This window comes from Salarias fasciatus, chromosome 14 (genome assembly GCF_902148845.1).
Source record: "Salarias fasciatus chromosome 14, fSalaFa1.1, whole genome shotgun sequence".
NCBI lineage: Eukaryota > Metazoa > Chordata > Actinopteri > Blenniiformes > Blenniidae > Salarias > Salarias fasciatus.
The window spans coordinates 30761075-30783589 of record NC_043758.1 but is presented as its reverse complement, the minus strand read 5'-3'; the positions used below and the strand labels follow the sequence as shown (position 1 = coordinate 30783589).

The following is a 22515-nucleotide window of genomic DNA, read 5'->3' as shown; positions in this document are numbered from 1 at the left end:
AGAGTGTAAGCTAGCAGCCGGGCAGCACCACAATGGAAAAACCCAGTCGACCAGGGACACCTGCTCCTCACTGCTCCGCAGTGGTGCCGTCAGTCAGAGTATCAGGTGCCCGGGACGGTGGTGTGGTAAGCCGAGAGAAGGGGCGTATATGCAGCCTGCACGGCAAACCAAGTGGGGGTGACACAATAGAACAGAAAAACACGCAGCAGCCGGTTGCAAGAGGCGGCTGGGCCTCCGATACCACAACACACATCACAGGCTAGCTGCTCAGCCGAGCTAGCGGCCGTACGGCCACCCGCCATGCCCCGCCTGCCACGGCGGCACGCCCGTCGGCACAATAATATGCCCAAGCCAACAGCCACGGTGTGGAGCTCAAGGCAGCTGCACAACAGTCAGAAGCACAGTAGCACAAAAGCCAGATTGCTGCTTGCTGCCTGAAGCTGGGTGAGAACGCCAGCGGCGTCCCTGACCCCCAAGTAACACCGACCACACCGCAATGGCCGCGGTCATCATGTAAACAAACCGGGGGGAGCAACCGCTCCCCCCATCACTCACCATGAGGAATAGTAGATTCAGCAACCTTACTGTCTGTCGGAGGTATGAAAGAATCTCTCACCACAGGCGATGCGCAGCACCGCCGAGTCAGGTGAACGGCACCACAACACATCACAGCCTTTGGAGGGCACTTAGGCAGCTCCGACCTCGAAGGTCACAAGGCTCCCAGCGACGGTGCATCATGATGCCCGGGGACAGCGGTCCCGTCAGGTGCACCCGAACTGAACGCGAGAAGAAAATTAGGAGACGATTGTGGGTGGAGCCCTGAACTTATGCAGTTCCTGGGTCACCCAGGGGTCACGAGTGACGACTGTTGGTATACATACTCGAACTACGCATGCGCAAAGGGAACATTCCAGTTAGGGATGTGGAGATTAATCGATATCGATCGTGATCGAGATACATACGTGCAAGATACGAGTTTATCGATTCATTCAGTGTGTATCGATGCGATGACGGCTTATAATCATCATGCATTGTTCGCTGTGTGCCTAATCGGTAATCTTCAAAGTTGCATCGGTTTTTACATGTTGTACTGCATTCTGTCTTGTTTCCGAGGTGTCTTGAATGCACCATCATTCCCGAAGACGGACGGAAGCGTATGCGCATGCGCACACACACACTGTGCTACAAATTACAACAACATGGCGGAGTGCAGTAGCGGCAGTGCTAAGTTACAAGAGAATCTGTTTTTTATAGACATACTGGAGGATCCTGCGAATCAATCAGCATTGTATGGTTCCCAACTCGTAATTGGGCCGTCACAATGCCAATCAATCTGGGAATGCGTTTGTGTGATGACATATCATGTCGAGTCGCCGCCTCTGTGTGCACTCTTACGCTCATACGTAATTCCCAAAGGGTTATTACTTATTGATGAAGAGTCCAACATAATTACAAATGTGTTTTAATCCTATGCGAAAAGACGTTGCTCCAACTGCGCGGATGTAAACAAACTGACATGTGGCTGATGTGCTCCCTACAGTCCTCATGCAGAGGGAGCCGCACGCGGCGGAGAATCCTCGAATATATCTTTTAACGCACCCTCAAAGTTCAAATCCATCGTTTGGAAGTACTATAGATTTTACAAGAAAGATGGCAAACTTGACAAGACACACGTTATTTGCAGTGTTGGGAATAACGGCGTTAGAATAAACGGCGTTAGTAACGGCGTTATTTTTTTCAGTAACGAATAATCTAATTAGTTACTTTTCCCATCGTTGCAACGCCGTTACCGTTACTAAAAATATGAAGTGGCGCGTTACTACTGACTGAATGAAGCGCGAGTGTCCGCTGCTGCTGCACACATCAGCTGCAGGAGAGAGCAGGGAGGAGGGGGGAGAGGGGAATGGGGGGGGGGGGGGGGGTGATGAAGACGCGATGCTGATTGGTTGGTGGGCGGGCATGCCCTGCCCACGTGTCTCACTCGCTGCACGCGCTGACCGGTAAACACAAGACAGAGACAATGGCGTGGAGCTCGAGCCCAGGACATAGAAAGGTAGCGTTCTGAAACTGGAAGTCTCACTGGAGACTTTATCCACGTCTGCCACATGCTAGCATGACACTTGTTGCTGCTGCTGCTAACCCGACCCCGAGCCCAAACGCAGCAGGAGGGAGAGGGGCCGCTCTGCAACAAGCAGCCAGCAGGCGACCAGAGCCGAACTGAACACACTGACTGCAGGTCCACTGGAACACAGTAGGCCTAATGTACAGTTACAGAGATTTGCAATACTTAATGGCCATAAGTTTACATTTGTGTTTTCTTAACAGGCTGCAATTTAGTTCAAATAAATACTAAATGTTCTAAAATACTGTATAAAGTGTTTTTATTCTTCAATCAGTTGATATAAACATCTTTGATGTTATAGATGTTATAGAATGTGGTAATGTGTAGAACATGAAAAATAACGTCAGTTACTTTGCTGAGTAACTAATTACTTTTTCAGTGAGGTAACTGAGTTACTAACTCAATTACTTTTTGGGAGAAGTAATTTGTAATTCTAACTAATTACTTTTTTAAAGTAACTTGCCCAACACTGGTTATTTGTAAAGAATGCCGTGCTTCTAAACTGTCTGGGAGACAAGGATATTGGACATTGCAAAGCGTCACTTGAAGTCACTCATTGAGAGTGATGTGGTACTACTGTTACTGTACCGTTTACACTTACAGCATCTTTTAGAAATCTTTTATTTGTTTTTGTTTTACTCTTTTATTGTTACAGGACAGTAATACATAGTAAGTAATACATAGTACTGGTAGAGAGATTACAAGGATTATTTGTTCAGACAATAAGCACTTTTTTGTTCCATTTTCTACTTCTAAGGAATAAACCCAAGCCTATTTTAACATACTGAATGAATTGCAATCTTCTTATTTTTTTGTTTGCTTAATAGATAACATATGATATATTGTTTTGCTTCACATTAAACTGCATTTGATTGAACTAATTTATTAAATCGCATCACAAATAGGTGTATCGCATCGTATCGAGAACAGGGTGAATCATACATCGTATCAGGATGAGGGGTGAATCATATCATATCGAATTGGAATGGAGGGTGAATCATATCGTTTCGTATCAAAAACAGGAATTAATCGTATGTATCGTATCGGCAGGGACTCAGTGTATCGCTAATTATATTGTATCGTTGGCAAGGCATCGAGATGCATATCTAATCGCCACAGTAATGGAGATCCACACCCCTAATTCCAGTGCTTTAAGCACCGCTGCTGGCGGTAGGGATGAAATAGAAAAATGTACTACAAAAAGAGTTAACATAAGTTAAAAAGATGGTATCACATCAATCCTATACTTAAAAATAAGCTTCAAACCTGCATTTTCCAAGGAAAATTAAGCAAAACGAAATCTCCAATAATTGGGGAGTAGGGAGGAAACAAACGAAAAAAAAAAACAACATAAGCTCAGACACCTGAAAGTTTGCTTGAAGCATTGTAGCAAAGGTTTAAACTGTTGCTACAATGCGCCAAAGTCAGAGGTGCTTGCTGTGGAAAACACAGGACAAAACGAAACAAACAAAACAACAAAATAACCTAAAACAATTGAAAAACATTTTCCCGTTTGTTTACAGTTAAGTATTCGTCACAGAGGATTTTCTGTCTGGGTTCTCTCCCATATCTAGATGGCTGTCAACGACTCACCTGAACCTCAAGCCTTTGACGAATCTTTCTTTTAAACTTTCGTCAGGACGACCAGCCGCCCACCTCCACAGCCCAGTGTATTCACTGTCTGGGGGAGTACCAGTTTAGTCGCCGGTAACTCGACCCTGAAGCAGGTAGTACTGGATTACAGGTTAACCAGTAACAGATTTAACAACCTGACCTGACCTTGTAGCAAAGCTTTAAACTGTTGCTGCAATGCACCAAAGTCAGAGGTGCTTGCTGTGGAAAACAAAAGACAAGAATAAACAAACAATACTACACAATTACGTCAAACAAACGAAAAACATTGTGAAGGATACTCAACTGTCCACAAACGGGACCTAGGATTTTCTGTCTGGATTCTCTCCCATATCTAGATGGCTGTCAACGGCTCACCTGAACCTCAAGCCTTTGACGAATCTTTCTTTTAAACTTTCGTCAGGACGACCAGCCGCCCACCTCCACAGCCCAGTGTATTCACTGTCTGAGGGAGTACCAGTTTAGTCGCCAGTAGCTCGACCCTTGTTCTGCCCTAAGTTTATTTTTGTCTGTAAACGTTTGCTGTGAAAGTTTTTTCTGTGAACTTATCATTTAAAACTAATTGTCAGGTTTTCCTTTTGTAATATTGGAAGAAAGGAAGTGCAGGGCAACTTTTATTTTGACTTGTGTAGAGTTCAGGAAGCAGGAAGTAGGAAGTGTGAGCTGCAGAGAAGAGCGTGGCTGAGTTTTTGTCTTCTCCACTGGATCTAAAGCCATCCACTTATTAATCCTTCAGAAAGCAATGGCTGTAAGTACTGAAATATGTTTACATGCCTCATAGATGTTAAAAATATGTTTATGTTTTACATTTTGCAAACCTTGCAGTAGTTTTTCCAAGGCTGTGGGAATTTGAAATTTCTCTGCATACTTACCTGTTACACTTACCTGTTTATACTTGCCTGTTTAGACTTACCTGTGATTTATATTTACCTTGAATTACTTACCTGTTGTTTGGGAGGAAAATCCAGTAAGAATGTCTTTGTTTCTTGTTTTTAGTTTCACTCTGATTCATGCTGCCATCACAACCCTGTGTGAAAAGTGATTAACGGAGCAAATACGCTCACTATCCTGGCTCAGTAAAAGAGTTTGGCTGGCTGTTTATCTATGTTCACACCTTGGACGGTCCAAAACATAGAGAGAACAGTACAGTGAAAAGCCATACTGAAAGAGGGATTCATCAGCTCAGCAATGGAAGCCAAGGCAGGAGAAAAAGATGAGAGGAAACCAGTGTCTAGATCCCGTCATAAGTCCTCATCTAAGTATTCAACATCCACCTCCTCATCCAAGTGTTCAGTGTCCAGCGCAGCAGCAAAAGCCAGAGCAGCAGCTGAAGCTGCACGTGCTAAAGTCGCCTTCACTCAAAAAGAGCTGGAACTGAAAAAAGCAAAGAGCCAAATTAGATTTGGAAAAAGCAACACTTGAAGCAGATCTTGAAGCACTTGAGGTGGAAAAAGCAGCGGCTGCTGCAAATGCAGAGGCTGAGGTTTTAGAGGCTGCAGCGGCTGCAGAGTGTGAGGATGGGCAGAGCAGCAAGAGCAGCGTCTCACCTCTAACAAACAAACAGCGAATGGAGGCGTACCTGGAAGATCAAGCTCGGGTCAGTTTTAAACCTACCAAACTCTCCCCAGACACACCAAGCTTTCCCCAAAACAATGATTCAGTGATATTACTTTAACAAGAAACTCCAAAAGTTGACCTCAACATTTCCCATGATGCTTCAGCGAGACAACCGGACAGATGTCTGCAAACCTTAGCACAGCAACCACTGAGTAAACATCACCCTCGATCATGCCACCAATCATTCCACAGTGCTCGACAGGAGCATGACCGCTCATTTAACTGCTCAAGGTCCCCTTTTGGAAATGTCACACAGCATACCCCTTCACCTCCAGCTGCTAATATGATGGACTTTGCAATATATCTGGCACGCAGGGAACTCGTGACTAGCCTCGCGAACCAGCCCCGCCCACTCCACATCCACATTTGGATTTAGTAGCTGGGGTGGGTCTGGGGACAAGCCAGTCGAAAGACAATGCGGCTCGGCCATGAGATGGCCGAGCCAATCAGCGTTGCCGTTTTTTGTTTTCAATTTTTTTTGGCGAATTCCGGCGGCTAAACTGGAAGTGACGTCATCGCCAAGCATAGCGGAGATTACGGACTTTAACCATCGTCTGAAAGCTGCAATAAGTAAAGTTACAGCCTAAATACCAAGTATTACAACAATCAAGCAAGATCAAGAGTCTGTGCCTGGTGAGTTTCTAACAGAAAAAGACGTTTTCACTTGTCTTTGGGTGTAGAGAAGGTAGCGCTAAAGAGCTAAAGCTAACTCTTAGAAAAGCTAACGCATGTTGATGACGTATTTGTTTTGAAGCGCTGATTGGCTGAAGTGCGCTGTCAGTCAAAGGAGTAACCAACCCCCCCTGCACGGAGTTTGTATTGGCTTGTCCCCAGACCCACCCCAGCTACTAAATCCAAATGTGGATGTGGAGTGGGCGGGGCTGGTTCACGAGGCTAACTCGTGACCACAGGGCTCACTAATGGCGCGTTTCCACCTCCCCTACTCTACTCGGCTCGACTCTGCCCCACTTTACTCGACTCAACTCTACTCGGTCTGGTTGTGTCTCCACGGGCCCTGTTTTGTCTCCCTGGAAACCCGTCAGTGGGCGGGGCGGTGCTCTCGGTGGGCGGGGAAACCAGAAGGCGGTAAAAGGCGGTGAAAACGCCTACAGGGGACAGGCAACAATAGCGGACGTTGAGGCTGTGGTGGGTTTTTTGCTTTTGTTGGCGTTTTCGATCGCAAAAAGGTGGAAAGAAAGTATTGAGAGGAGTGAGAGGAGGCTTCGAGCGGCGAGGATTAACACCATCCAAAAGCAGCGAAGAGTCCGGGAGGCCCTGCAGCGGTATCAAGCCGAAGACGACGCTTTCAGAGCAGTGAGGAGAAGACGGCTCCGGGTGAGTTGCAGTTAATGGGGAAGTTTGTGCTTTAAAGTGCTATGTTTGCGTGAATTCACGGATCAGGAGGGGATATGCAAAGAGTTGAGCAAGCAGTGCAACTGCAGTGATTAGTCAGTCGTTCACAAACAGTCATCAAATTAACAGTCATTGGGGCGACAGTAGCTCAGTTGGTAGAGCAGGTCGTCTTATCACCGGAAGGTTGGCGGTTCGATCCCTGCTCCCGCAGGTGTAAAACTGTCGTTGTGTCCTTGGGCAAGACACTTCACCCACGTTGCCCAGTATGAAAGTTGTGAGAGTGAATGGTTGGTGGTGGTCGGAGGGGCCGATGGCGCAGATTGGCAGCCTCGCTTCCGTCAGTCTGCCCCAGGGCAGCTGTGGCTACAGTAGTAGCTTACTACCACCCAGTATGGTGTGAATGAATAATGCAATGTAAAGCGTCTTTGAGTGTCCTGAAAAGCGCTATATAAAACCAATGCATTATTATTATTAACAGCCATTAAAAAAAGAGCTGTTTTGTTCTGTCCTTGTTTATGCGACTATAACCATCTGTGAACGAGCAAATGGAAAGATGGAAAAACTGATAGTCTGAGCATTGGGACCAAATACAGATTACAACCACATGAATCTTTCAATGTTTTCTACCACTGTTTAAATGTAGATTACAGTATTGTTTTCCTAACTTGTCATGCAAAACCAAAAAAAAAGCATTTTGAAATTATCTGCACTGCAGTTGAGTTCAGTAAACACAGCAGGGGTTTTATTCTCGTTTCTCTGAAAAATGATAAAAACAGGCTGCTTTGAAGATGTTGATATATGTCTATAGCTCAATACTCTGTTCATGATTAATTTACTGAATTTGAAGTAACCTGTTTGAGATGTGGTCCTGTGGCAACAGACAGGCCAGTTTGATCAGATGAATTCTGACACTGCAGAGGAGAAACTGTTGCATCTGTTTCTTTTTCCAGTCACTCCCATTATTTGCAGCAACCTGACACCACGACATAATTAAATATGAATGTCACACAGATGTACTTGTACAGCAGACACAGACTACAGAGATGTGTAACATAAATTTTACTTACAAACCCAAGACGGATGTAGCAGATCACATAACATGTGTAAACTAGCATGTGTAATTTTAAATAAAGTTCACAATATTCACCCAAGACAGGTATTGGGAAGTTACTGGTGGAATCCACTTGTATTATTGATAATGGTAGCAGCTGTTATGCCGACTCATTCACAGACATAAGCTTCACTCTCATGTGATCTCATTGTGTGTACTTTATTTTTTCAGGAGGCTCTCTTATCGGGATCGACTCGCCGCAGGCCGGTCGTCTGGACCCACACCCGAGCAGCGCAATGGTGGGATGACATTGTACCCAGCTTCTCCACCGAGCGCTGGATTCAGAACTTCCGCCTGTCAGAGGACACATTCAACTACCTCTGCCATCAGATGCGCCCATTTATGGAGCAACGGGACACAGCTTTTCGTTCCTGTGTGCCCCTGCGGAAGAGAGTGGCAATAGCACTCTGGAAGCTTGCTACTGGTTCCGAGTACAGGGGGATTGCGCATCTGTTTGATGTGAGCAGAAGTGTGGCGTGCCGATGTGTCCAGGAGTTCTGTGGGGCTGCACAAAGAGCGCTGGTGCCGGAACTTGTGGGTGTTCCGGATGAGAACAAGTTCCGGGAATTGGCTGCATACTTTGAGAGCAGGTGGGGGCTCCCACACTGTGTTGGTGCCATCGACGGCTCCCACATACCTATCATTGCTCCCACAGATTTCCACTCTGACTATTTCAACCGTAAAGGCTGGCATTCCATCATTCTCCAAGCGGTTGTGGATGGAGAGGGATGTTTCTGGAATGCCTTTGCCGGACAACCTGAGAGTATGCATGACGCCAGGGTTCTGAGACTGTCGCGTCTGTGGGAGCGGGCCAGCCAGGGAACCCTTTTCCCTAACCACACCAGAGACATTGGGGGGATAAGAGCGGGGCACTACATGCTGGGAGACTCGGCCTATCCCCTGCAGAAATGGCTCCTGAAGCCATATCATGACACAGGCCGACTGACAGCAGAGCAGCACTTCTTCAACAAGAAGTTCAGTCGTGCAAGGGTGGTGGTGGAAAACGCCTTTGGGAGGCTGAAGGGCAGATGGCGATGCCTGCTGAAGAGGAATGACTGCAACATCCACCTTGTGAAAGAAATGGTGCTGACATGCTGTGCTCTCCACAACCTCTGTGAGAGACATGGGGCTGCGTATGAGATGGCATGGGACGTACCTGTTGCAGCAGCGCCTCAGCCCACAGGTGGAGTGTGGCCTGATGCTGAAGAAGACGGACGTGAGGTCCGAGATGGCCTCATGCGCCATCTGATGGCTAACTACTTGTAACTACACACGATACCGTGTTTGAGACTTAATGGTGGCTGATGTTTAAAATGCATACAATCTTTTCCATTGTACATAGTCACTTCTGGGTGTAAATAAATGTGCCTTGCTTTCACTGATCTCTTGTGATTATCCATGATCCAAAACCTGTTATGTGATGGTGTTGTGAATAGAATAGAGGAACAAACCAAAGTGAAGATGACAGTTTTATTGAAAAGAGCAATCAATATAACAATGCTACGTCGTAACAGACATCACAGCCTGGGTAGCCACACACATCAATGTTATTCAGGCGGGCTCATGGTGCCGGGCCTCCTCTGCTGCTGCAGTACTTCAGCAATCGCGCCGAGGGCCCCCAGAAAGGCCTGATTGAAAGCTGCCCCTTCTTCTCTTCGCAACGCCGCCTCTTCCATGCACAAAGACGCCTCGTGCTCCCTGGCTTCACGGGCGTCCTGGAGGAGAAGTTGGAGGTGCTCGTCCCGCTGTTGCCGGTTCAGTCTCTGCTGCTCCATGTCTTCAGCATGCATTTCCCGCAGGACAGCAGAGACGTCAGGCTGGAACAGGGTCCGTTTTCTCTTGCCTAAAAAGAAGTAAAGTGATGAGTGAATTGTAACACAGATCACACCGTCACAACTCCCGCCACTGCGTGTATGCCAGAGTTCTTAATAGGAGGCATAAACCCCAAATGGGGGAATTCTGACATAACAAGTTCCCAAAAAAAAACTAAACCCCAAAAAGAATAAATCTTCACACACACTCACAGTCACTATGTATTTGTACACACACACACACACACACACACACACACACACACACACACACACACACAGAGTAAAGGGAATTCCCTACAGTACGACTACATATAACTATATGCACATACACACTCCCACATATGCCAGCACACATGTACACATATCTACATACATATGCACACGCTACACAGACACATTCAAAGTGAGTGCAAAGAGTGAACTTGACTGGACAGAATACAAATATGTTTCGATAGAGCTGTGTGTGGGAAGTGATGGAAGGGAACCTACGTTGCAGAGCAGCCGGCACTGAAGATGGTCCCTGTGCTGGTTGGGAAGACGGCACTGGGGTTGACGCTCTGGCACGCTGAGAGGCTGGTCCTTCTGTGATGGACTCCATAGGTTCAGGTGGGGTGACCACACTGTCCTCACTTAACGAAGCAGAATCTGCGCACACAGACACAAGGACAGAGGAGGAGTTACAACTGCAACATAACCTGGGACCTAGGTCTGCACTGGAACTAAACACCACACAGGACGTGATGTGATAAGGGAGTGGGGACACCCACAATTTAACTTTTGCGAGTCCTGGATTAGACTAAGCCCAAACTTGCTCCAAACTCCTAATGGGGCTTTAAAACATGTTTCGAGTCTGCTGTGGAGCAATACTGTTGCAACACTTCACAGTACAGGCTGCTGATAAGAAAAATACATGTCATTTCACTACAAAAACGTGATGTAGTCATTATACACATTAGAAGAGTGAACGGTTTTGTAGTTCGTCACTGCAGGACAGTCAGACGACACCAAAATTGCACAAAACACATCTCTCTGTCCGCATCGGCTGTGTTGCCAGATTGGGCGGGTTTCTGCTAAAAACAGGGTTCTTTTGAACAAGTCGGACAGGCTGATGAAATGGTTATGTTTGTGACGTGTTTTTTTATAATACATACACGGTTTTAATGTGCATTTTCAACAGAGTTTTTTAGTTAAACGGGTTTTACATTGCTTGGGGGGATATCGACGGATCTGGCAACCTGCCCAGGAGCCGTGCTGCGGTTCTCCGTGCAGAAGCCGGTCCTGTGGGAGCTCGGCGTGACTCGTGAGAGTAGTATTGCCTGATGCAGTCGTCTCAATCGCCATATCACATCTTACCACATAATAAAACACATTTCCAAACTGCATTACAGATAGCTAGAATCTTACCACTGTCCTCCACCTGTGAGTCAGTCAGCGCCATCGTGTCGCTCCCGCCGTCCCTCCCAGCGCTTGCGGGCCAGTGGCCGTAGATGGCGTCCATCTCCGCGAACCACCTCCATGTTTTTTTGTTTGCCCCGCTCCAGGAGTTGTGGTCCTTATTCTCCCGGTAGTCACTTTTCAACTTCTTTAGTTTCTGACGGCACTGGGTGGAGGTCCGGTGGTAGCCGTGCACAACCATGGCCTCGGCCAGCTCTTGAAAAATCTTTTCATTTCGGGTGGTGCCATCAAGCTCCCACTGGATCCGCTCTTCCGCCACCAGGGAAATGAAAGTCTGGACTTCGGGAATGGACCACTGGACAACGGAACGCTTTGCGGACATGTTGTCTGTTTACCGTCTTCAAGCGTCTGTAGCGCTCTGGAGCAATGGCGGCCGATCAGATTTCACTCGAGCCACTGCCTCCCACTGATTGGCCAGTGATTGACCAATCAGTGACTAGTATGTGTTGACGTCACATTCACAGCCCGACTCAGCACGGTTAGACCCTGCTGTGGAGCAGGGCCGAAAAACCAGCCCGGGTTGCAGTAAAGCGGGCTGATGGAAACGCCCACAAGCGGGGTAGAGCCGAGTCGAGCCGAGTAGAGTAGGGGAGGTGGAAACGTGCCATAAGTTTGATGATAGACCTGAGAGTTTTAGAGCATGGCAGTCATCCTTCTTTAACGCCTCAGGGCCTCCAGCTCACGTCGAGTGAAGAGTTGGACCTCCTTGTAAAATGGCTAGGGAAGGAATCGTCTGAACACATCAAAAGAATTCGAGCTGTTCATGTCACAGACCCTGCAGCGGCACTTCAGCTGTCCAGGACAAGGCTCCAGGAGTGTTATGCAAACCCTGAAGTGATAGAAAATGCCCTCTTTAAGCGTTTGGACAGTTTTCCTCACCTCACTTTCAGGGAGAACATGAAATTAAGAGAGCTGAGTGACCTGCTCATGGAGATGCTCGCAGCTAAAGAGGATGGATACTCACCTGGACTCAGTTATCTGGACACGCCACGGGGAATCAACCCCATTGTTGAAAAGCTGCCAACAAACCTACAGGAAAAATGGCTTTCTGTCGGCTCAAGATACAAAGAACAATACGAGGTCTGTTGTCCACCATTCTCCTTCTTCGTCAACTTTGTGAGCAGTGAGGCAAAGGCCAGAAACAATCCCAGTTTCATCTTGACAAATAGTGGCCGCTTTCAGTACCGCAGTGACAAACCCACAGCAAGACAGGATGGTGCAAGGACAGCTATTGCTGTCCATAAGACTGAGGTGTCTTCTGCAGCTGATTCAAGCTCAGTCCATAAGACAGAAACAGACAAGAAATGGGGAAGTGATCCAGCTAAGTACTGTCCGCTTCACAACAAAGCCCATCCTCTAGAGAAATGCAGAGCATTTAAAATGAAGCCACTATCAGAAAGCAAAAAGCTATTAAAGGAACATAAAAGATGTTTCAGATGTGCTGCTCATGTGGCCAAGGAATGTCAGGTGGAAATGAGATGCAGTGATTTTGAGAGCGACAGACACTGTACAGCCCTGTATCCAAATGCCGTCTCTTCACCCATGCCCTCTGTGACAGAACCAGACACAGAGCAACAAAGCGTTCTGCCCCAAGAAGTAACTTCAAGGTTCACTGAAGTCTGTGGAGAAGGGCTCCCTGCACGATCTTGTGCAAAGATAAGCTTAGTACGAGTCTTCCCAAAAGGACAGCGAGACCGCTCCGTCAAGATGTATGCTATCCTTGACGACCAGAGCAACCGTTCTTTGGCCAGGTCTGAGTTTTTCCAGTTTTTCGGGATCTCTGGTGACCTTTCCCCTTACCTGCTAAGAACTTGTGCTGGCACTACAGAAATGAGTGGAAAGAAAGCAGTTGGTTTCCAGATCGAATCAATGGATGGTGTCATGTGTTTGGATCTGCCTCCACTCATTGAATGTAACGAAATCATGAGCGACAGATCAGAAATCCCATCTCCAGAGGTCGCTCTTTCCCATACCCACCTGAGAAGTCTGGCCCCGCACATTCCAAAAGTTGATCCTGAAGCACAAATCTTGATCTTACTGGGAAGAGACCTCGTACGTGTCCATAAGGTGAGGCAGCAAATCAATGGGCCCCATAATGCACCTTTCGCCCAATGTCTGGATCTGGGGTGGGTGATAGTAGGGGAGGTTTGCATCAACGGTACTCACAAGCCTACTGTAGCAGTCTACAAGACAAACATTCTGCAGAATGGACGGCCATCTTTACTGACACCTTGTCAGAACCACATCCGTGTCAAAGAAAAGGTGAGCCACGGTGGGGAGCACAAAAGGTCTATCTCCCCACATCCAGCCAGCTGTGGAAATATGGGTGAACCTGCTGAGGACAAGCTTGGACTTAATGTGTTTGCTCAAGCTGAAAATGATAATGAACCCGCCCTGTCCTTCGAGGATGAAGCCTTTCTGAAAATGATGCAAACAGAGTTTGTCAGAGGTGAGCATGGCAACTGGGTCGCACCCCTACCCTTTAAGTCACCCAGACCCCGACTGCCAAATAACCGTGGTCAGGCTCTCTCTCGACTCCACTCACTGGATCGCACACTGAACAAAAATCCTGAGATGAAAGAGCAATTCATCACCTTCATGAGAAAGTTCTTTGAAAACGAACATGCAGAGATTGCTCCACCACTCAAAGAGAATGAAGAATGTTGGTACTTACCCATCTTTGGGGTGTACCACCCCCAAAAGCCAGGTCAAATACGCGTCGTATTTGACTCGAGCGCTCAAGAAAGTGGCATCTCTCTCAACAACGTCTTGCTCTCAGGTCCTGATTTAAATAACACCTTGCTCAGAGTGCTGCATAGGTTCAGGAAACAACCCGTCGCGATAATGGCAGATATCCAGCAAATGTTCTATGGCTTTTTCGTGAGTGAACACCACAGAAACTACCTCAGATTCCTCTGGCACAAAGACAATGACATCACTAAAGAGGTGACGGAGTACCGCATGGGAGTGCATGTATTCGGGAACAGCCCATCACCTGCACGAGCTATATATGGTCTGAGAAAAGCTGCACAAGAGGGTGAAAAGAAATATGGATCTGACACATGCCTCTTCATTGAGCGAAAATTTTACGTGGACGACGGGCTCGTCTCCCTTCCAACTGAAGCGGAAACCATTGATTTGCTTAAACGCACTCAAGCTTCACTGGCAGACTCAAACCTCAAGCTGCATAAAATCGCCTCCAACAGTGTTGCAGTGATGCAAGCTTTCAGCCCAGGAGATCTGGCTTCAGGCCTAAAAGACTTAAGCCTCGGAGAAGAAGTTCTGCCTTTGCAAAGAAGCCTTGGTCTGTGTTGGAACATAGAATCTGATACCTTCACATTCAGAGTGGCAGTCAGTGAGAAACCTTTCACCCGTCGTGGAGTACTATCCACTGTCAGGAGCATCTTTGATACGCTGGGCTTAGTTGGCCCTGTGACTATCCGTGGGCGAGAACTGCTCAGAGAACTTTCCACTGACGTTCAAGACTGGGACACTGAACTTTCACCGGATAAGTCAAAGGACTGGGAATCATGGAAAAGATCATTGCAGGATCTGAGCAGCCTCCAGCTTCCCCGTTCTTACACCAAACAGCCCCTCTCCTCTGCAAAGTACACAGAACTATGTCTGTTCTGTGATGCTTCTAACTGGGCCATAGGAGCAGTGTCTTACCTGAGGGTCATCACAATGGATGGAGAGTGTCAAGTTGAGTTTGTGTAGGGAAAAGCAAAGCTAGCTCCTAAACCTGAGCCCACTGTCCCTCGTCTGGAACTTTGCGGTGCCGTGTTGGCTGTTGAGATGGCAGAATCAATCCTCAGAGAGCTTGACCGCAAACCAGATGCTGTAACCTTTTTTTGTGACAGTAAAGTTGTGCTTGGCTATATCTACAACACTAAGAGATTCTTTGTGTATGTACACAATCGTGTTCACTGGATACGGCAGTCAACCGCTCCTCGACAGTGGCGCTATGTGTCTACAGACCAAAATCCAGCTGATCTGGCAACCAGATCTGTTCCAGCACCACACCTCACTGGAACCATGTGGTTCACTGGGCCAAGATTACTTTGTAAGCATCCACAACCTGAAACACAAAAGTCATTCGAGCTGGTCGACCAAGAAGAAGATGTTGATGTGAGGCCGCAAGTGACTACCTGTGCCACACATGTTTGTGAAAGTGGACTTACCTCAAAAAGATTCCACCGCTTCTCCACATGGGAGTCTCCGTTAAGAGGAGTTTCACTTCTAATCCACCAATGCCACTCGTACAAGCCTAACTCGCCTGAAACATGCAAAAAATGGCATCAGTGCAGCAAACCACGTTCTTCAGAAGAGCTGGAGGCAGCAAAGCTGGTCATACTGCAATCAGTACAAAGAGATGCTAATCCAGAGGAATGTTCTGCATTACTGGATAACAGAGCCATCCCAAGATCAAGTGCAATCCAGAGTCTTGACCCCTTCATGAGTGAAGGTCTTTTGAAGGTCGGTGGACGTCTGAAACACTCATCTGCAAGTTCAAAAATGAAAAACCCCATCATTCTCCCGAAGGAAAGCCATGTCACGAAGCTACTTGTAAGTCATTAACACACAAGGGTGAAACACCAGGGGCGTCATCTCACAGAGGGGGCCATCAGGGCTGCCGGCCTGTGGATTGTGGCAGGCAAAAGACTGATAAGCTCTGTTGTTCATCATTGTGTCATTTGCCGCAAGCTCAGAGGTAGGCTTGAGATCCAGAAAATGGCCGACCTTCCCCCAGAACGTCGAACTGCATCCCCACCGTTTACGTATGTAGGGCTGGATGTTTTTGGTCCCTGGGAGGTGGTTGTTCGACGCACCAGGGGAGGTGCAGCCCAGAGCAAGCGGTGGGCCATTCTCTTCACGTGTATGGGCACCAGGGCCGTGCATATTGAAGTTATAGAATCAATGGACTCTTCTGCTTGCATCAATGCCCTGCGCAGGTTCTTTGCTTTGAGAGGACCAGCTAAGCAACTGCGCTCTGACAGGGGCACAAACTTCATCGGAGCCTGTTCTGAACTAGGTAAGCGACAGGACAATCCACACCAAACCAAGATTCTTCGGTACCTTCATGAGAATGGCTGCACGTGGGAGTTCAACCCACCACATGCTTCCCACATGGGAGGAGTTTGGGAGCGCATGATCGGCGTGTCCCAAAGAATACTCGACTCTATGTTGCTCCAGTCCAAAAGTACTCACCTCACACACGATGTTCTCTGCACCGTCATGGCAGAGGTGTTTGCCATAATCAATGCTCGGCCATTAGTTCCCATCTCCTCTGATCAATCTTCGCCACTGTTGCTAACGCCTGCTATGCTTTTGACCCAAAAGTCAAGTGTACCTGCTCCAGCTGGTGATTTCAGTGGAAAGGATCTGTTCAAGTGTCAGTGGAAATGTGTACAGGCCTTGGCAGAGGAATTTTGGACGCGCAGGAGAAACGAGTACCTTCATACTCTTCAGCCAAGGCGCAAATGGCACACGGCATGTCCTAACTTGCAAGTTGGAGACATTGTGCTCATCAAGGAGAGTCAGTCACTTCACAATGAATGGCCGATGGGACTGGTCACTTCCATCTTTCCAAGCAGTGATGGAAGGGTCCGCAAGGTTGACGTCAGGATGAGATGACAAGGCAAGGTGAAGATCTTTCTCAGGCCCATCTCTGATGTAGTCTTACTGCTACTGAAGGACGAGCAGAACCCAAAGACAGACATTGAAGTTTAAGTGGCATGCGTCATGCCAGACGGGGAGTGTTCTGCCCTAAGTTTATTTTTGTATGTAAATGTTTGCTGTGAAAGTTTTTTCTGTGAACTTATCATTTAAAACTAATTGTCAGGCTTTCATTTTGTAATACTGGAAGAAAGGAAGTGCAGGGAAACTTTTATTTTGACATGTGTAGAGTTCAGGAAGCAGGAAGTAGGACATGTGAGCTGCAGAGAAGATCATGGCTGAGTTTTTGTCTTCCCCACTGGATCTAAAGCCATCCACTTATTAATCCTTTAGAAAGCAATGGCTGTAAGTACTGAAAGATGTTTACATGCCTCATAGATGTTAAAATATGTTTATGTTTTACATTTTGCAAACCTGGCAGTAGTTTATCCAAGGCTGTGGGAATTTGAAATTTCTCGGCATACTTACCTGTTATACTTACCTGTTTAGACTTACCTGTGATTTTTACTTACCTGGAATTACTTACCTGTTGTTTGGGAGGAAAATCCAGTAAGAATGTCTTTGTTTCTTGTTTTTAGTTTCACTCTGATTCATGCTGCCATCACAACCCTGTGTGAAAAGTGATTAAAGGAGCAAGTATGCTCACTATCCTGGCTCAGAAAAAGAGTTTGGCTGGCTGTTTATCTATGTTCACACCTTGGACGGTCCAACACACAGAGAGAACAGTACAACCCTGAAGCAGGTAGTACTGGATTACAGGTTAACCAGTAGCAGATTTAACAACCTGACCTGACCTTGTAGCAAAGCTTTAAACTGTTGCTACAATGCACCAAAGTCAGAGGTGCTTGCTGTGGAAAACAAAAGACAAGAAAAAACAAACAATACAATACAGTAACGTAAAACAAACAAAAAACATTGTGACGAATACGCAACTGTCCACAAACGGGACAGAGGATTTTCTGTCTGGTTTCACATAAGTTACAGGGATGCCATCACATCTATCCGACAGTTAAAAATAAACTTCAAACCTGCATTTTCCTAGGAAAATTAAGCAAAATGAAATCTCCAATCATTGGGGAGGGGGGAGGAAACAAACAAAAAAACCACATAAGCTCAGACACCTGAAAGTATGCTTGAAGCATTGCAGCAAAGGTTTAAACTGTTGCTGCAATGCGCCAAAGTCAGAGGCGCTTGCTGTGCAAAACACAGGACAAAACCAAACAAACAAAACAACAAAATAACCTAAAACAATTGAAAAACATTTTCCCGTTTGTTTACAGTTAAGCATCCATCACAGAGGATTTTCTGTCTGGGTTCTCTCCCATATCTAGATGGCTGTCAACGACTCACCTGAACCTCAAGCCTTTGACGAATCTTTCTTTTAAACTTTCGTCAGGACGACCAGCCGCCCACCTCCACAGCCCAGTGTATTCACTGTCTGGGGGAGTACCAGTTTAGTCGCCGGTAACTCGACCCTGAAGCAGGTAGTACTGGATTACAGGTTAACCAGTAGCAGATTTAACAACCTGACCTGACCTTGTAGCAAAGCTTTAAACTGTTGCTACAATGCACCAAAGTCAGAGGTGCTTGCTGTGGAAAACAAAAGACAAGAAAAAACAAACAATACAAGACAGTAACGTAAAACAAACGAAAAACATGGTGACGGATACGCAACTGTCCACAAACGGGACAGAGGATTTTCTGTCTGGGTTCTCTCCCATATCTAGATGGCTGTCAACGGCTCAACCTGAACCTCAAGCCTTTGACGAATCTTTCTTTTAAACTTTCGTCAGGACGACCAGCCGCCCACCTCCACAGCCCAGTGTATTCACTGTCTGGGGGAGTACCAGTTTAGTCGCCGGTAACTCGACCCTGAAGCAGGTAGTACTGGATTACAGGTTAACCAGTAGCAGATTTAACAACCTGACCTGACCTTGTAGCAAAGCTTTAAACTGTTGCTACAATGCACCAAAGTCAGAGGTGCTTGCTGTGGAAAACAAAAGACAAGAAAAAACAAACAATACAATACAGTAACGTAAAACAAACGAAAAACACTGTGACGGATACGCAACTGTCCACAAACGGGACAGAGGATTTTCTGTCTGGGTTCTCTCCCATATCTAGATGGCTGTCAACGGCTCAACCTGAACCTCAAGCCTTTGACGAGTCTTTCTTTTAAACTTTCGTCAGGACGACCAGCCGCCCACCTCCACAGCCCAGTGTATTCACTGTCTGGGGGAGTACCAGTTTAGTCGCCGGTAACTCGACCCTGAAGCAGGTAGTACTGGATTACAGGTTAACCAGTAGCAGATTTAACAACCTGACCTGACTGCCTGAGGGGGAAAAGAATGCAATGGCAAAAAAAACCCAACAACCATTGAATTAACACAGTCAGCAACATTTGCCACGGAACACCCGTCTTAACATTCAGACACATCATGAAGACAAATGTCAACAAAGAAAAGAAAAACAAAGTGGACTGTCATTGACATCAAACAAGACTGAAGACAGCTCCATATCAAAAAAACTAAGTTGAAAAAAAAAAAACGATTGGTCTATGAAATAAAACACACAAAAGAAAAATTCAATAAAATCACATTCAATCTATTGAGGAATACCAACTAAATTCAACAAGCTGCTTTCCAGTTAGGCCTAATTTATGTAACATACACAATAACACAACTAAAGAATCGGCAACGCCGAGGAACCTCAAACCTTTAACCCCTTGCTTAACAGAAAGTACCACGACAACCGAGAAACGAGGAAAAAAATGTGCAAGAAAAAGAGATAACATAAGTTACAGGGATGCCATCACATCTATCCGACAGTTAAAAATAAACTTCAAACCTGCATTTTCCTAGGAAAATTAAGCAAAATGAAATCTCCAATCATTGGGGAGGGGGGAGGAAACAAACAAAAAAACCACATAAGCTCAGACACCTGAAAGTATGCTTGAAGCATTGCAGCAAAGGTTTAAACTGTTGCTGCAATGCGCCAAAGTCAGAGGCGCTTGCTGTGCAAAACACAGGACAAAACCAAACAAACAAAACAACAAAATAACCTAAAACAATTGAAAAACATTTTCCCGTTTGTTTACAGTTAAGTATCCATCACAGAGGATTTTCTGTCTGGGTTCTCTCCCATATCTAGATGGCTGTCAACGACTCACCTGAACCTCAAGCCTTTGACGAATCTTTCTTTTAAACTTTCGTCAGGACGACCAGCCGCCCACCTCCACAGCCCAGTGTATTCACTGTCTGGGGGAGTACCAGTTTAGTCGCCGGTAACTCGACCCTGAAGCAGGTAGTACTGGATTACAGGTTAACCAGTAGCAGATTTAACAACCTGACCTGACCTTGTAGCAAAGCTTTAAACTGTTGCTACAATGCACCAAAGTCAGAGGTGCTTGCTGTGGAAAACAAAAGACAAGAAAAAACAAACAATACAAGACAGTAACGTAAAACAAACGAAAAACATGGTGACGGATACGCAACTGTCCACAAACGGGACAGAGGATTTTCTGTCTGGGTTCTCTCCCATATCTAGATGGCTGTCAACGGCTCAACCTGAACCTCAAGCCTTTGACGAATCTTTCTTTTAAACTTTCGTCAGGACGACCAGCCGCCCACCTCCACAGCCCAGTGTATTCACTGTCTGGGGGAGTACCAGTTTAGTCGCCGGTAACTCGACCCTGAAGCAGGTAGTACTGGATTACAGGTTAACCAGTAGCAGATTTAACAACCTGACCTGACCTTGTAGCAAAGCTTTAAACTGTTGCTACAATGCACCAAAGTCAGAGGTGCTTGCTGTGGAAAACAAAAGACAAGAAAAAACAAACAATACAATACAGTAACGTAAAACAAACGAAAAACACTGTGACGGATACGCAACTGTCCACAAACGGGACAGAGGATTTTCTGTCTGGGTTCTCTCCCATATCTAGATGGCTGTCAACGGCTCAACCTGAACCTCAAGCCTTTGACGAGTCTTTCTTTTAAACTTTCGTCAGGACGACCAGCCGCCCACCTCCACAGCCCAGTGTATTCACTGTCTGGGGGAGTACCAGTTTAGTCGCCGGTAACTCGACCCTGAAGCAGGTAGTACTGGATTACAGGTTAACCAGTAGCAGATTTAACAACCTGACCTGACTGCCTGAGGGGGAAAAGAATGCAATGGCAAAAAAAAACCAACAACCATTGAATTAACACAGTCAGCAACATTTGCCACGGAACACCCGTCTTAACATTCAGACACATCATGAAGACAAATGTCAACAAAGAAAAGAAAAACAAAGTGGACTGTCATTGACATCAAACAAGACTGAAGACAGCTCCATATCAAAAAAACTAAGTTGAAAAAAAAAAAAACGATTGGTCTATGAAATAAAACACACAAAAGAAAAATTCAATAAAATCACATTCAATCTATTGAGGAATACCAACTAAATTCAACAAGCTGCTTTCCAGTTAGGCCTAATTTATGTAACATACACAATAACACAACTAAAGAATCGGCAACGCCGAGGAACCTCAAACCTTTAACCCCTTGCTTAACAGAAAGTACCACGACAACCGAGAAACGAGGAAAAAAATGTGCAAGAAAAAGAGATAACATAAGTTACAGGGATGCCATCACATCTATCCTACAGTTAAAAATAAACTTCAAACCTGCATTTTCCTAGGAAAATTAAGCAAAATGAAATCTCCAATCATTGGGGTGGGGGAAAAAAACAAACAAAAAAACCACATAAGCTCAGACACCTGAAAGTATGCTTGAAGCATTGCAGCAAAGGTTTAAACTGTTGCTGCAATGCGCCAAAGTCAGAGGCGCTTGCTGTGCAAAACACAGGACAAAACGAAACAAACAAAACAACAAAATAACCTAAAACAATTGAAAAACATTTTCCCGTTTGTTTACAGTTAAGTATCCGTCACAGAGGATTTTCTGTCTGGGTTCTCTCCCATATCTAGATGGCTGTCAACAGCTCAACCTGAACCTCAAGCCTTTGACGAATCTTTCTTTTAAACTTTCGTCAGGACGACCAGCCGCCCACCTCCACAGCCCAGTGTATTCACTGTCTGGGGGAGTACCAGTTTAGTCGCCGGTAACTCGACCCTGAAGCAGGTAGTACTGGATTACAGGTTAACCAGTAGCAGATTTAACAACCTGACCTGACCTTGTAGCAAAGCTTTAAACTGTTGCTACAATGCACCAAAGTCAGAGGTGCTTGCTGTGGAAAACAAAAGACAAGAAAAAACAAACAATACAATACAGTAACGTAAAACAAACGAAAAACACTGTGACGGATACGCAACTGTCCACAAACGGGACAGAGGATTTTCTGTCTGGGTTCTCTCCCATATCTAGATGGCTGTCAACGGCTCAACCTGAACCTCAAGCCTTTGACGAATCTTTCTTTTAAACTTTCGTCAGGACGACCAGCCGCCCACCTCCACAGCCCAGTGTATTCACTGTCTGGGGGAGTACCAGTTTAGTCGCCGGTAACTCGACCCTGAAGCAGGTAGTACTGGATTACAGGTTAACCAGTAGCAGATTTAACAACCTGACCTGACTGCCTGAGGGGGAAAAGAATGCAATGGCAAAAAAACCCAACAACCATTGAATTAACACAGTCAGCAACATTTGCCACGGAACACCCGTCTTAACATTCAGACACATCATGAAGACAAATGTCAACAAAGAAAAGAAAAACAAAGTGGACTGTCATTGACATC

General features: G+C 46.1%; 1 protein-coding gene across 1 annotated transcript; it reads left to right on the top strand.

Moving 5' to 3' along the window:
* The first annotated feature begins 6465 nt into the window (after positions 1 to 6465).
* On the top strand, positions 6466 to 9181 carry LOC115401159 (protein ANTAGONIST OF LIKE HETEROCHROMATIN PROTEIN 1-like). The gene is made up of 2 exons (XM_030109355.1): positions 6466 to 6706; positions 8007 to 9181. Exon 2 carries the CDS (start codon positions 8166 to 8168, stop codon positions 9099 to 9101), a length of 936 nt encoding a protein of 311 aa, XP_029965215.1. The 5' UTR covers positions 6466 to 6706; positions 8007 to 8165; the 3' UTR covers positions 9102 to 9181.
* Positions 9182 to 22515: the final 13334 nt, after the last annotated feature.

Coding starts and splice junctions, on each gene's coding strand:
- LOC115401159 (XM_030109355.1), top strand. CDS start 8,166: ATGCGCCCATTTATGGAGCAACGGGACACAGCTTTTCGTTCCTGTGTG.